This window comes from Micropterus salmoides, unplaced genomic scaffold (assembly GCF_014851395.1).
Source record: "Micropterus salmoides isolate LMB-PRFRI ecotype aquatic unplaced genomic scaffold, ASM1485139v1 Ms_hic_scaffold_8, whole genome shotgun sequence".
NCBI lineage: Eukaryota > Metazoa > Chordata > Actinopteri > Centrarchiformes > Centrarchidae > Micropterus > Micropterus salmoides.
The window spans coordinates 34,365,883-34,380,954 of NW_024044570.1; the positions used below are offsets into that span (position 1 = coordinate 34,365,883).

The following is a 15,072-nucleotide window of genomic DNA, read 5'->3' on the forward strand; positions in this document are numbered from 1 at the left end:
GAAAATTCTGTCAATACTTGAGAGGTACAGTGTTGTAAGATAAAATTAATTGTCCCGAAAGAAATTTGTCTTGGACACATACAGTGTCTGCTGTTAAAAGATACAAAATAACACTGTGCATACCTACATGTACACACTGTCACTAGTCCACACGCACAGACTGCTACCAACCTACAAATTTCACACTGCCCGTCGTACAGCGCACCTGCTATTACTCATCAAAGAAATGTACATAATATATGCAGTAAGGGGATATTAATGGATTTAATCCCATCTGATTTTAAACCAAGCGTCATCCAGTGGGGTCACAGAAGACAACAGGGACCGTGGTTTAATACCCCACACCTCTAGCTTGGCCCCATGAAACAACAATAATTGGGAGTGTTGACAGCTGGGAAGCCTGTGAGTTTTCATGCCCTTGTTATCAACAGTATCAACTCCTACTGATCAGTCAGGCTGCCTTTTACTTTGTTCCTCTTTGTTTTTCTTGTTGATGTCCAGGTAGTGTTTTAAAACTATATTGTAGACCGTTTAGAAGCCACTGACCAGGACTCCTATGTGGTGGAGTTGCTCCCAGCGGTCAGTGCACATTTGCATAAAGTTGAACTTTCCCACGTTGCCGCGCTGAACGCCTTTTGAGGTCTCAGTGTCTCAGTTTTCGAGGGTCAGTTCACAGTGACTGGCAGCTTGTCACTTTTTGAGTCTGTATGTGTGAATGGAGGGTTAGCAGTGACAAGGACTGCCAAAGCGTCTGGAATAGCTAATGAACTGAACTTTGCCTTTAGAATATTTTATCACTTATGTGTTCCCAAGGTCAAGAAAGAACCTCCACATTTTATTAGAGGGTTTACAATCTTTTTTCTCTTGGAAATGGGAAATAAATGAGTGCTCCTAAAGATGTTGTTACATTTTGACAAGTATGAACTTATCTGACAGTTATTACATTGCTACCTTATACACCCAACTGTCTTCCCCTCAGTGCAAGCAAACTCACATGCACACAGTCTCTTTGGTAGTGCTGGTCCTGACCCTGATAGGGATTCTGGAAAAGGAGGATAGATTTAGTGTAATATGGGATATGTTGTTTCAGTATGGCAGCAAGCACTGACTGACCCAACCAACTTCTGAGACTGCCACGTTTTCACCATTAGCCACGATGAACTGTTGTTGCTCTTACTGGTGTGTTAGTTAAGTAAGCAAGTTAAGTAAGTTTTCATTTGTTTTAAAGTCCTCTGGAAGATGATTTACTGTATATATCCTTATATAAAGTAATTTGTTGCTCTGTGGTTGACCGTTTATCAGTCTTTCACTTTTCATTCTTTCTTTTCTCTCTTTTTTCTTTGTCTATTCTTTTCCATGACTGACAGAGGGCATTTTTGGTAAACCAAACCATCTTTCACTTTATTTCAGCCTCATTTTCTCCCCTACTCCTCCTCCTCCTCCCTGAGAGTGCCCCCCGCCCCCAAACTCTCCAGCCCTCCTTTCCCTCCACTTTTCTGTTGCTGTGCTGTCTCATCATTAGGCTGATGGTCAAACCAATGCTCTAATCAGACTTGGGCTGAATACTTTTAAAACTTCAGTACTGAAATACACCATATTTTGGAAACATTTGAAAACAACAAAGAGCACAGACTTGTGAGCGTATTATATTTTGAAATACAAAAGAACATAGACACCAAAATCATTCATGTGTTCCCAGTAAAACATTTGTCCCTGCTCTCTCTGCTAACACTTTTCATACACTGTGTTGAACGAACCCCTACAGTGAGAATGGCTGCAGTAAGAAGACTTCACTTTTATAAAAAGATTTTAGTGGCAATTATTAATACAGTATATAATTTAGAGTCTCATATTTTATAGAATAACTCAATGTACACACACATACACACCACATGTGATTCTGCACATGAATTGGTATGGCAGTAGCCCTGGTTAATCTAACAAACACTTCAAGAAAGCAGCCACAAATCCATTTTCTGAACAGCAGTGTCATTGTACCAAACACACCTACACCACACAATGTTACAGATATGTATATGTTAGCTGATAAGTATTAAGATATTGTGTGCAATACATCAAACAGAACAAATCCCCACTGATCCACCCACACCAAGGAGAAAGACGAACCCCGCCACATCAGAGAAAACCCCACTACATAAACCTATTTGCTTCATCGTCTCAATCCTTGAGTCATTTTAAAGAAATTCTTTATACCTCAGGAAGAGTAAACAGTCTCATTATAGTGTATGCTAGCTGTTACTGTGAGGCAAAAGGGCCACACATGAATAATTATTTTTGTTGTCTTTGTTCTTAACCCTTAATTTGATAGTCGACCCGCAAGACAATCTTTCAAAACCTCACTGTATGTTTTTAAAGGATTATTCCAGTTCACTACAACTTATTTAGATAGCTTTGACTAACATTTCTATCAGTTACGACAATACTGTACTCTCCACAATCATTACTGAGATCTGGGAACAGAGTGACGGAGTCTGATGGGGCAAGATCATTTCGTTGCCAGATCCCAGCAATGTTCTCATTACTGAGAGCAATGATGGGAAAAATCCAAAAATAAGACCACGGTTGTAATAAACAGGAATTATCCTGCAAGGCGCATTTGATGAGGTTTACTCGACACACATCTTAACATTTTAAACCTGTTTGGGGTTCTCAGCAGGGTTAAAGCTTTTATATGCTCACATGTTTTGCCCCAGGTCTGATGCTGTGAATAGTCATGGAGAAAACTAGAGGCTGTTTGGTGCTGAAGCTACAGCTGCGATAGAAACATCACTCTAACGCTGTGGTTCCCTTCTTTGATCCTATGGTATCCCACACTGTGGTACCGTTTCATGTCAGCCCTGCTTCACCACATGATTCAGCTCACTGTTTTATGCTAGAGTTGAATTGGCTGTGTTGGTGCAGGGTGAAAACGGTGTACAGGCCTCGCTGTATCACTGGACCAAGGAGTGGGAATACATCATCCTAACGCATTGCTTATAGGTTCATGAGCAGTTAATGGTGAGTTAGTGTTTTCCAAAAGGGCATGTAGCAGCTCATTTAATTCATCAAGGTAACAAGTGACTTGGTATCATGAATTTTCACTCATTGGCATACTTTTAATGTAAGACTGTCGCAACACACTGTGTGCAAAACATCCTGCACATACGCACACTTATGCATGTTCTAAGTAAAACCGTTGTGGGCTCTTGATCCATTAAACCAACACAGTTCACCATCATGCACACACTGCTAATAGATTAAGCATTCAGGCTGAAAACACCTGATGAGCTGAGACAATTTGCGATGAAAGTAATTGACAAATAAAAAAACAAAATGATTTGGATAAAAAAATACAGTATGCATCAGGTGTTTTCTGCTGTTCATCAACAAATAAGATCTGTATACTATAAGTTACAAAGTTTCTTTTTCCTACGACCCTTGACCCCACTTAGCTCCTCCACTTATTCCCTCATTGAGACTTGCACTCCCAGCTGGTCATGCATAGATCCTCATATAACACTCCCTCCAACCACCACACTCCCTCTACAAGCCCTGCGCTCTTTAGCCAGTCAGCTTGGACACATGCAGGTTATGGTGTTGATCCGGGCCAAATCTGGGCTGAATCTGGGCCAAACATAGGCCGATTGTGGGCTCGAACGGGGCCAAGCCTGAGCTATACTAAACCCAGCTGCTCCAGACCCAGATTTAGCCCCCGCTGGGCGCAGACAGTAACTGAAAAACCGTACCCCTCCCCTCCGTCAGAGCTCCCTCCTCTAGAAGAGACAGGAGGTCAATGGCTGGCTTTGGAGGCCAAGGGGCAGGACTGCTTAAGTTTCATCAATGGTAAGGTGTCCTCCTTATTCGCTCCCCTGATGATGATTGACTGCCAGTGGGGTGGAGGCTAACCAATAAGGAGCAGCGTATTTGATGAAGAGGAGGCTGGAGATCCACTACATACATCCTCAGCAGCAGTTTATCTGCAGTCCTTTTCCAGAATCCCATCTGACCCTGTAACCATGTCTTTGTTGTTGAGATGAAAACTCATCTAACTGTACCATGTTGAAATGAGACCAGTTCTGTTAACTGTTGTCTGACCAAGAACTCTTGTTTGTTCTAACTATATGGCGTCTCTGGGGTCCAACAGTGAAAGGCTATGATCAGATAGGAGGCTTTTTTTCTTGTGCTGAAACACAAACCTTAGCTGCGAGCACCGCTACTAAAACAGAGCAGGTCACATCTCAGTGCTATGAAGTTATGTGGAAAGCTACATACTGTAGTTCATGCTGAAGTGTAGTAAGATGCAGGTCTGCGATTTAAAAAAAAATCCTCCAGCTTTATGAAGCATTTTAGCATCTTTCAGCTCATTGTTTTGGCCACAACTTTACTGTTCAGTGTCACACGTCTTTGCACTATTGTTTTCAGAAAACCCACTGTACACTAAGAGGTTGCATTAAACCTTCTTATCCGTCCTTGTAACAGACAGGGACGTAAAAATAAAGGATTACGAGGCAGGTCTTGTGCGACAGACCTGCTCCCCAATATCACACTCCATGCGCGGACACAGGGCGTGTACATTTTACAACAACAAACGAAAGTAGAGGGAAACGTGGGATAATGGCGGCAGCCAAACCGACAGTTTTGTCCGGCATCAACTCACACTGAAGTGTTTCAGCAGCGGAGCGTTCAGCCTACATGTTGTTAGCATGTTGTTAACAGACAACAGCTCTCTTTGAGCCCGTTCCGTTCTCTGCAGGCTAACGCTACATATACATGGAGCATTTCAGAATAAGAGCGTTTTGCCTGTCTGAATTTGCTGACTTGCTCAGATTTTGCTTATTTGTTCAGTTGTCCTTGATTTTTGTGCTTCTACAATGGTTAGGTAGGCTACGTAGTTAAACTGTTTCTTTCTTTTGTTAACTGTGTTTATTGTTGATGTACGATCTGGAGTCTACAATGGGAGTTTTATTTAAAAAATCTCCCTGTCGTTCTTTGTCTGACTTCCTGCCTGGTTCATCTGCTCTGTGCTGCTTTACGCTGCTTCTGTCAAAAAGTAGACTGGCAGTTTAGCAAAACTTCAATAAAAAATCGCAAATCGAATCGTAATATCTGACAGAAATATCTCAATCAGATTATTTTCCCAAATCGTTCAGCCCTCCTCACGATAATACTCGGACAGGTGTGTTCATGTTAAAACACTGTTTTCTCTCAAGTGTTGCACTTTGTGACTTTTTAACTGCAGTTACGCTGATGGGGTGATACTGTTTCATAATAAGCACAGTGACACAGCCTATTTAAAAGCAAACAAACTATCACAGTAACATATAATATATATATAAAGGACATGGAGGGTTTTGATAAATAAAATTACAGGTGCAACAGGATATTTTATACATTTGTCAAAAGTTGTTGCATATGATTAGAAATTATATATAGTATATCACAATAAAACCTAAACTTCACACACATCCAAATAACGCAGGCCGGAGTTTCCAGAAAAATATAGCCATCTGTTAAAGCCCCACTTTAACTTTGCATTTGCAACCATTTAGAAGATTTCTCAATATGTTCTACACTATAGAAATCACACTATCATACAAAACAAATGATTCTGATATTAAACTGCACAGGCATTGTTTGCTGTTGAAGGTGCACCTGAACATCTCAGCTGTCCCAACTGTTACTCAGCTAAGACACGTTTGTCTGAGTAACCTGCTGCAACCCTGCCTGAGAGAATGAAAGCCATGTGCTCATATTAAAACCGTCCTATGTGATCATGGCCTGATGTCCCTCTGCCCTTTGTTTTGTGTTATTGTGCTACTACAACTGACACTGTACAATGCCTCCTCGTACTTTAAACACTGGCTACACCTGAAAATACCTTTCTCTCCGTGTACCCCTCCCTTTATAACTGACGAATGAATGAACTGAACATACGGTGATATGTGTGTGTTTGTACCATGAGGTAGGAACATTCATTTTAACTTGGTGGTGTTCTGCTTATATCTTAACCTTTCTATATTACCACTTCACTGTGTACGTTTAATCATGTAAATAACACACACTACAGTTGTGTTGAACTTACTCACCTAAAAACACGTTAACGTGTGTTTCTGCTGGGACTGCCTCTCGATGTAGCAGTTCATCTATGTTATCTATGCAGTAAAAAGAGTTCAGTGCAGTTATTTAGCACCTGTAGGACGGCCTGTAAAAATACCTGTAAAAGCTCAGATAGTCATGCTTGCAATTTATTTCTAGCTCAGTTTTCCTTTAGACCAGATAATGATCATTGTGATTACTGCCATGATAAGTGTTTGTGTATAGTAATTTTAGTATGTATGTCTCTCTCCACCCCCTCTCTGTCTCGCTCTCTCTATCTCTCTCTCCCTCCCTGTGTGTTGCAGTGGAGAATGGGGAACACTGCGACTTCACTGTGCTGCGCAACATGCTGATCAGGTGAGACCCGCGTTAATTTCCCACACTCACGAATGCTACTTCATTTCTGCACTCTAGAAACAAATGTTTAGTCTCAATGGAAAACGCATCAGTTTGCATCAATCTTTTTGTCATGACAACTTCTGGTGAAATTATATTGAACAAACAAACTACTACTACTACTATTGAGTTAGGGTAATTAGCTTTTCCTCTACAATCAAAGACAATTTTTATTGGCACTTACCTAATTTTTGGTAGCTTAAAGTCAGGTGTTTAAGTTTATTACTCATTATAATTAAGTTGCCCCCACTAGTTTTTCCACATTATTTTAAAGTCATTTTACTTAATTAGCATAATCTTGAACACACTATTTAAGTTGAAAACAATTGTAACCCTCTCTGTGGAGATTGTGCTGGTGCTACAACATCTGCAAGTGAAAGCGACACTTTGTGCAGATCTGACTCTTTCCTGAGTTTCCTGAGGGTGATTTCTTAATAGATGTGATCTAAGGCACTCCATATTTTGTAGTATTAAAAACAGTCTTGGTGAGGACATGGCACATTCCCCATCATGACCATGGGCGTAACCTGTAATGTTTTAGCAACCCTGTTTTTGTAGAGGTTTCATATTTATATAATTTTCACACCCAGCCCATTTCTTTTTAAATATAGGCCAACTTAACAAATTGTCTTAGATTGACAGAGTATCTATATGTCAACTGTTGACGCAAAGTCTAAATGTCAAGTAGATACACATACACCTGGCAGAATCACATTAACAAAAGTGTTACTGACCTTGAAATGTGCTTTACATCAAGTCTTTTCAGCCGACAAGTTCGCTCACTAACGCTGTCTTACTGTCTTAATTTGTCCAAGCATGTTAAGTGGGTAGGGGAGTGAACTTGAAATCCTAAAGTAGTTGTAAACCCATTTGAGTTCAAATTGCATGCAAAATTAAGTTGATGAAATTACCAACATAATTATTTGAACATAACTCATAAAAATAATATTAATCAAGTGGTGGTAACAGGTCCCCTAAATTACTTTTCAGAGTGTAACCTTTTGATGAATGACACTGTTTTACACAGAGAGGCCACTAGAGGCTGACACATTTCTTTTAATGGCCACATTAGTTTACAGTACATGCATTATATTGTCTCAGACGCTAGTGTGGCTATAGTCAAAGTTTATTAAATGTAAAATTAATTTGTAGCCTTAGCTTCTTCCCTTATCTATACCTATTCTTTCCCACTCGTCCTCCTTCTTGCTTACCTTTACCTGATTTGTTTTCTTTGTCCTCCCACTTCCAAAGGACCCATATGCAGGATCTAAAGGATGTCACCAACAATGTCCACTATGAGAATTACCGCAGTAAGAAGCTTGCTGCCGTCACCTGTAATGGAGTGGACACTTCCAAAACCAAGGGACAGCTCACTAAGTACGCTTCAGTTACTAAACTTCTCTCATTTTAATGACGGAGAACACACTACTTGTTGAATATGCAGCCTGTTGTTCCAGCTTTCCTTTTGTGTTTTTATTTATTTATTGGTGACCTTAGGCATGCTCACAAGAAAGTAAAGGTCACTCGCTGTCTTTCTTTCAACAGGAGTCCCCTGGCACAGATGGAGGAGGAGCGCAGAGAACACGTCATGAAAATGAAAAAGATGGAGGCCGAAATGGAGCAAGTCTTCGAAATGAAGGTTAAGGAGAAGAAGCAGAAACTGAAGGACTCGGAGGCGGAGGTGGGTTTGTGTGAGAGATAAAAAAGATGATACAGTTTTTGCACTGTCACCATTCAGGGCGGCCAGCAAAATCACATTATCACTACTCACCCGCAGCTCTCTACTGTCGCTTTTCATGGGACATTTTTGATTGTGATTGGCTGGCAGGTGTCCATTACCTTGAAATAGCAGTTTGATAAAAAATAATCCAAAACCTGTAGTATGGAACTTTTGTCTCCTCCGTCTGACAGTGAGAGGAATTACACAATACTGTCTACGCACATATGACCGAGGGGGTAAGCCACAGTTGAAACAATGAAGGCGACCAAAGCCTGCATGGACCATGGTTCCATGTAGGCCCAAAAATGACGTCAAAACCCTGTGACATCCCGTCGCACATGAGAGATGTAACCGTGCTTAGATTCTAAACTCTCTGTGAATCTAAAACAGCTATTCGGCCATCAGTGACGCTGCGCCGGTGTTTTCAGAATCTTGTGAGCCTTGTAGGTGAGCTGAGCCAAGAGACTTTTTACATTACATTTATTCATTGAGCTGACGCTTTTATCCGAAGCGACTTACAATTGTTATATTTGTCAGAGGTCGCATGCATATGACGTATAGGCTCTGCCATACTGAACTGCTGCTACTGCTACACTACGTTGGAATAAAACACATCACTACCGGTTTGCCACAGACACCAGATTTGAAAAGTCCTGTACATTGCCAGATTTACCTGGCAGTGATGGGCTTAATCAGCATTGTGTCAACTTGTTTGGCATGGGCATTTGTAAAAATCCCGCACTCCAGCTTCAACTCAAGGTTAAAGGTTACTATCTTTTTCTGGAGCTTTTAACATATATCAGTCTTGATCAGTGGAAGTTTCTCAGTTGTCATATAAAATAACCATAGACAAGTTCTGTGACAACTGAACACACACACAGACAGTGAGACATGATGGAAAGCTCTGGGAAAAGCTAGTACAGTTCTTTTTGTCAGATTTAAAAAAGAACTATTTCACACTTTTGTTGTTTGCATGAATCTGTTTGAATCAGCGTTAGCCTCAGTAAAGCTCATCAGATCTGTAGCTGATGAACAGCTAGACAGAAAGGAGAGAGAAAATGTGACCAGAACTGCATCGAAAATAACTGGAGTCACAAGAAGTAGTATAAAATCAAAAGAGACAGCGATAAAGAGCAGACATCTTTTTTTCTGTGACAGAGGGAACGGGGACAGAACTGGTCGGGATTTTCGTAACTCCTAGCCTAGCCTTGAGAAATGGTGAAAGAAGTATATTTCAGGCTAACTGAAAAACAAGATCAAAAACAAGTGAATAAAAGACTGATGGTGATCGCATGTGCTATTGAAGGGAACATGGGACTTGTCGGCTCATTATCTTACATACTTATCCCTTACAAAAGACTTCAGCTCTAGTTTTGTTGAGTTTTGACATTTACAGTGGGTGTACATTTGAGTTTCCTGTCTTTGAGAGTGAGTCTTTCTAATGTTTTGACCCTCAGCTGGAGCGACGCCACGAACAGATGAAAAGGAACCTGGAGGCGCAATATAAAGAGTTGGAGGAGAAAAGACGAGTGTTTGAGGATGAGAAGGCCAACTGGGAGGCTCAGCAGAGAATCCTCGAGCAGCAGAAACTGGACGCCTCCAAGTCAGTAACACTCAAAAAGCTGATTGCCAATTTGCTATTGGTTCATTTTTTCAAGTGTGCTGTATGTCTACTGATACAAAATGTCCTTTGACAATATTGTTGGCATTGTCAATCGATTGGATTTCATCGTTGGATTTTTCTACAATAAGACATTAACTATATTTTGTTAGTGCTGGGACACATTTTCAGTTTCAGTACATTTCTCTTTCCTGTTTGGGATATGGACGTACATTATCTGGTACCTTCACTGACCTCTAGAGGTTACAATCACAAACAGCAACAATTAACAGTCACTTCATTTGGCAAAAAATCTTAAATGACCATTTGGTAGATATTTTCTGCTATTTATTAGAGTTTTTGGCTGTCACAGAATCAAACACACACACAATGGATGTGTGAGACTTTAAAAAGTAATGCTGTGAATTAAGTTGTGATTACTTTTACTCCTTTAATGCAGTGTTCAATATTTCTGCACCAGAGTACCTGACAGCCTCCTTTATTTACATGACAAGTTTATTGTTTCATTCTGATCAGTACATATTACTTTTTTTTGTTGTTTCACATATTAAGTTTAATAGCCTATTAAAAATACCTGGAAGGAAGCGTGACACATTACTGTAGTAACAATCAATAGATATATGACAATTCCATAAAGCATGAAAACTCTAAATCTCTGGTTTTGATAAAAATGTGAAAAAAAGGTACATGGAATTTCCTGTGTGTTGCTCAAAACATTAAAAATTAAGAGTTCTGACTGTAAACACTTAGGCACCGTGTCTCCAATAGCTGGTGAATACTGTTCAGTGAGGTCTGTGGATTATCTGGAGGAGAGAGGGTACAGTGTTCAGACCAAAGAGAGAGAGAAAAAAAATGTCATGGTGGCCTTTTAGCTCTGGTCCAGTTCATGTTCACACTGACAATTTTACAAACCAACAAAGAGGAGTAAATATGAAGTGGCAGGAAACTCACTGATTGGACAGTTTTGGAGGCACAGCCAGTGCTACATGGACCCACATGGAGAAACCGTATTGTAGTGACTGACAGCAAGTTATGTGGCACTTGAATAAACCAGAACCTTTACAAAGAAATCTATTATTAAACTTAGCATTATAAGGCCAATCTGTGTCTCAGATAATGATGGACGGATGAATATAAGGGTGTGCGGTCTCCATTTGGTCCCAAAGTCCTATTTAAAGCACAATACAAGCTCAACACACTGCTGTTTTAACGCAGTGTCACTTTGTGATGTATCAGGGACAATCCCTGCACTCTTGTGGTGTTCCCATGGTTACTCACAGAAGAGGATTTAGGGATTAGTGAAAAATTTATTTGGCTTCTGACTTTAAACTCAAATAAATTGTGGCCCTAACCCTCTTCTGAAGATCCAAAACGATCATGGATATCCTGCAGTATCAGTTAGACAGATAGTTTCATTGACAGTTTACAGTCAGCAGTTAGATTTAGTTGTCGTCTAGCTAATGAATTCAGGCAAAAGTCACATTTCTTATATCATAAAATCTTGTGGTCAGTCCACTTTGCTTTCACACAATAAACAAATCTCACCTGAAGCACCTTTGAAGTGAGCCAATGTAACTTTTCCTGAACAGCGACAACTTTGGCCACAAGGTACAATACAGTGTAATGTTAGATGCTAACAGATAGCACAAGCAGAAAAGAGTCATCAAGTCAGTGCCTTTACTCAGTAAATTCATCTCTACAGTATTGGCATAGAGGCAATAATCTCCAAACTTCTTCACAAACCAAACCCTTTTCAGATAGCTGCAAGACCAAGGTGCCTGTAAAGCCCAATTATGATTTTTCCATGTTATTGTACAAGTTAGTGAAATAACCTTCTCACTTCTCTTGTTTCTCACACAGGACGATGGAAAAGAACAAGAAGAAAGGAAAAATCTTCTGAAGAGAGACACGCGACATGTTCCTTCAGTTTTACACAAACTAATTGTTTCTTCATCCCTTGAGAACACAAATAAACAGATATAGCATTCCACAACATCCATCTGTGTTACATGTAAACATGCACCACATGTGACATGGACACACACACAAACATCAACACATGCAAATGCCCACGCAGCCCACGTGCTAGTCTCTCTGCAGGGTTTCACTCCGTCTGTTGAAACCTTTTCTTTTCATGGGGAATGCATGTTTTTGTGAAATTATATTTTCCTATATTTCCTGACAATGAGGGGAAGGCCGAGTCCCTCTGAGCTACAGTACGGAGTTAACACATGGCAGGGACCATGCATAGCCATTTAGTACACATGTAGTAGTTGTATGTTCTCTAGATATTCCATAGATCTGCAGATAGACGTACTATCCCTCTCCTCGACACTCTTTCTTTTATTGTTCTCAAAAGTGTAACACAGATGGATACGCATTATGATACTCAGTCATAAAGACCTCATTGAGGGTGTTAGGAGACGGGAACGTGTATGTGAGTGAAGGTAACTGAATCGGGATTCAGCTGAGGAGAGAGGAGTCAGGAGGGATCGAGGCCCGGTCACAGCAGAAAGTGGCACAGCAAAATTAATCAGTTAGTCTTAGCGAAACATGTGGAGCTAACCGCTAGTGCTATTTAATCACAGCAGCTTTTTGAACTTCTTTCCATTTTCTCAGTCCTGAGTTTACTCCACGTTTCATTTCTGGGATTGTACATCATTTCATTCAGTACAGTTACAGAAGGTGGAAAACAACTCTGAGAAGGAGCTCGCTAAGTGTTAGTTTGCAAATCCGTTAGCTCATTCTTTTGAATAAGACAATCAGGTCACTAACAACACATACTTTCTGTAAGCAAACATGTCCATTTCAAAAAAACAGATTTGTAAAGTCGACTCCTTCCCCGTAACTGTTTACAAACCATTCCTCTTTTATTTTATACTCTGACCGAGAAGGTTAAATAGGAGTGCATGGTGCAACACAGCTAATGAGAACGAAATGCCCTCCCAACCCAATACACCACTTTGAATGTTGATGTGGCCGGGCCTTTAACCAGGATTTACAGGGCAGTGGCAGGTGTGGTGTGTTTGTGTGTGTGCGTGAGTGTGAGCAGGTGGTGTTTTATGAAATGCTGCGTTTGACGTCATAGATACTGTCTGATCTGAGGCAGACAGACAGACGAGGGGGGAGAAGATACTTGTGTGGAACAGTGTGTTTTCCTGTTTAAATAGGAAGATATTATGCAAAAGCCTCATTGGTGTCTACAACTTTACAGGTGACAGTGATTCCAGATGTTTTATATTGTGATGTAAGTGATGGATGTTGTCATTGGTCTGAACCCCAATGTCCAGCTTTTTGGGAGATTTTCCCACCAAAGGGGCAGAGATTTTCCTTTGACCTTCCTTTCTCCCCGGACCCTCCACTTCACCTAATTATACATAAATAAATGCTTCCACACACAACAAGACATTACTCCTCTGCTATTCTCTCAAACAGAATATTTTGAGTGCAGGACTTTCAATTCAATTTAGAGTTAGAAAGAAGTGAGCTGTGACACATTCAAAACTTTAATATACCTTTCCAAGAGTTATCATGTTTTATTTTCGTATGATGATGATGATATTAATAATAGTATATGTAAGGTTGAAGAACAATTCCTTAAATCCCTTGTAGTTTTCTTAAATGACTCGTAGGTTAATCTGTTATTTCAAGTATAGTTTTTCAGACTGCCTGCAAACATAAATGCTAAAGGTACACATCGTACCTTCAGCACAGAAAATCTTACGTATGGATTTGTTCATGATGGAAATTGATATATTGTGTACATACTGGAGGCTGCTCAGTGGCCTTTTTTTTTTTTTCTTGGGTTAATTTGTTTTTGTTTGTTTTGTTGTTGTTTTTTCAGACTATTAATTGCCAGGATTAACAACAGAACGGGACCTGTTATGTAAAACCTGTCTTAAGAACCATGAATACATTTCCATACATTTATACACACACATACTGTATACATCTATGCCAATGAGTACACCTTCTCAGGACCGCTCTGTTATGATATTTTTTCTCCTTATGCGCAGAGAAAAGCAGTTCTGTGGTCCGACAAGTTAAAAGAAGGGACTGATTTTTCTTTGAAATGCTTGTGAACCACTCACCTTCCAGTAACAACAAGTTGACATTGACTTAAGTTTAGGTGGATTTTTTTGTAATATTTTCTTCTTTTTTTTATATGTACACTGTTTTCTGCTTCTCTCCTTTGTTTTATTGTGTTCTCTCTCTAACTGTACATGGTTAATATTAAAGTTGACAAAGTTATGGTTTAACTCCCAAAGTGTGCAAGTATTCTTTTCTAACCCATTCATGAAATCAGTAATCCATTATAGTTTATTTTCTGTTGTTTTGGCACTATTATGTAATTACAATTATATTAATAGTATGGCGCAGTGTTTCAAAACTCTTGAGTACAAGAGTATAAACTCCTACTTATAAATCATTAAATCTTACATTCGAAACAACTGATTTAGTTTTCATTTGGTAAACATATATTTTTTTTTTTTGATGAAATGAAATTTTAGGTGAAAAGTACAGCTAAACATAAGTCATTGGAACAATCACTTAAAGAGTTCATATTATGCTTTTTGTGTATCACTTTGACATACGCCTCATAATGCTCGCCTAGCAGCAAAATATGGTATTTTTTGAAAATTAAACCATATAAACCTGTTCTGGTAAAATTATGAATCTGAAAATGAGCATAATGACCGCTTTTAAGACAAAACAATGTAAAACACGTGTTTCTAAATGACTGACGTTTTAAAGGTAAGTTGTGGGTTTGAATCCCACTGATGCCACATATAGTAAAAATCTTACACTTCAGGGTGGTGATGCCGAATCAGGCAAAATAAACAATTCACACATGTATGTAACGGCCTCTTCCAGGGTTTGTATGTGTCTCTGTGTCTGTGTTTTGTTGCAGGGTGAACTTCCTGGTGGAGTGGAGCTGAGGCCATCAGGCAGATCAGAGGTAGCTGGCCACTGTCTCCAGATTGCATAAAACCCACCCCCTTCCTGATTGTTGCGGGGCTTGACCGCTTGCTTTTTCCTGGTCCCCAGCTCCACGGCTGGTTGCTTTGTTGTACCTTTGTTTGTTTAAGTTAACCTGGCACTATGTTTTGACAGGGCGAAATATTACTACATACTTGTGTGACTAGTACCGTAGGGACAGAAAAAAACTTAGTTAAACGTTTTGAATTTTTCTGGATGGGGATTTATCAAAACAATATTTATAATCATAAAAAAGGGT

General features: G+C 39.8%; 1 protein-coding gene across 2 annotated transcripts in view; it reads left to right on the top strand.

Annotated features, from left to right (window-relative positions):
- LOC119893432 (septin-7-like) overlaps nucleotides 1–14,100 on the top strand; it is a 52,139-nt gene extending 38,039 nt beyond the window's left edge. Inside the window, exons 9-14 of one of the 2 annotated variants that reach the window (XM_038705566.1) lie at nucleotides 1,368–1,379; nucleotides 6,402–6,453; nucleotides 7,744–7,869; nucleotides 8,038–8,173; nucleotides 9,670–9,815; nucleotides 11,694–14,100. In XM_038705566.1, the coding sequence (XP_038561494.1) occupies nucleotides 1,368–1,379; nucleotides 6,402–6,453; nucleotides 7,744–7,869; nucleotides 8,038–8,173; nucleotides 9,670–9,815; nucleotides 11,694–11,733 (512 nt within the window). In that variant the 3' untranslated portion in view covers nucleotides 11,734–14,100. The remainder of the gene's footprint in view (nucleotides 1–1,367; nucleotides 1,380–6,401; nucleotides 6,454–7,743; nucleotides 7,870–8,037; nucleotides 8,174–9,669; nucleotides 9,816–11,693) is intronic. The other variant, XM_038705567.1, reaches the window with a different exon arrangement.
- Nucleotides 14,101–15,072: the final 972 nt, after the last annotated feature.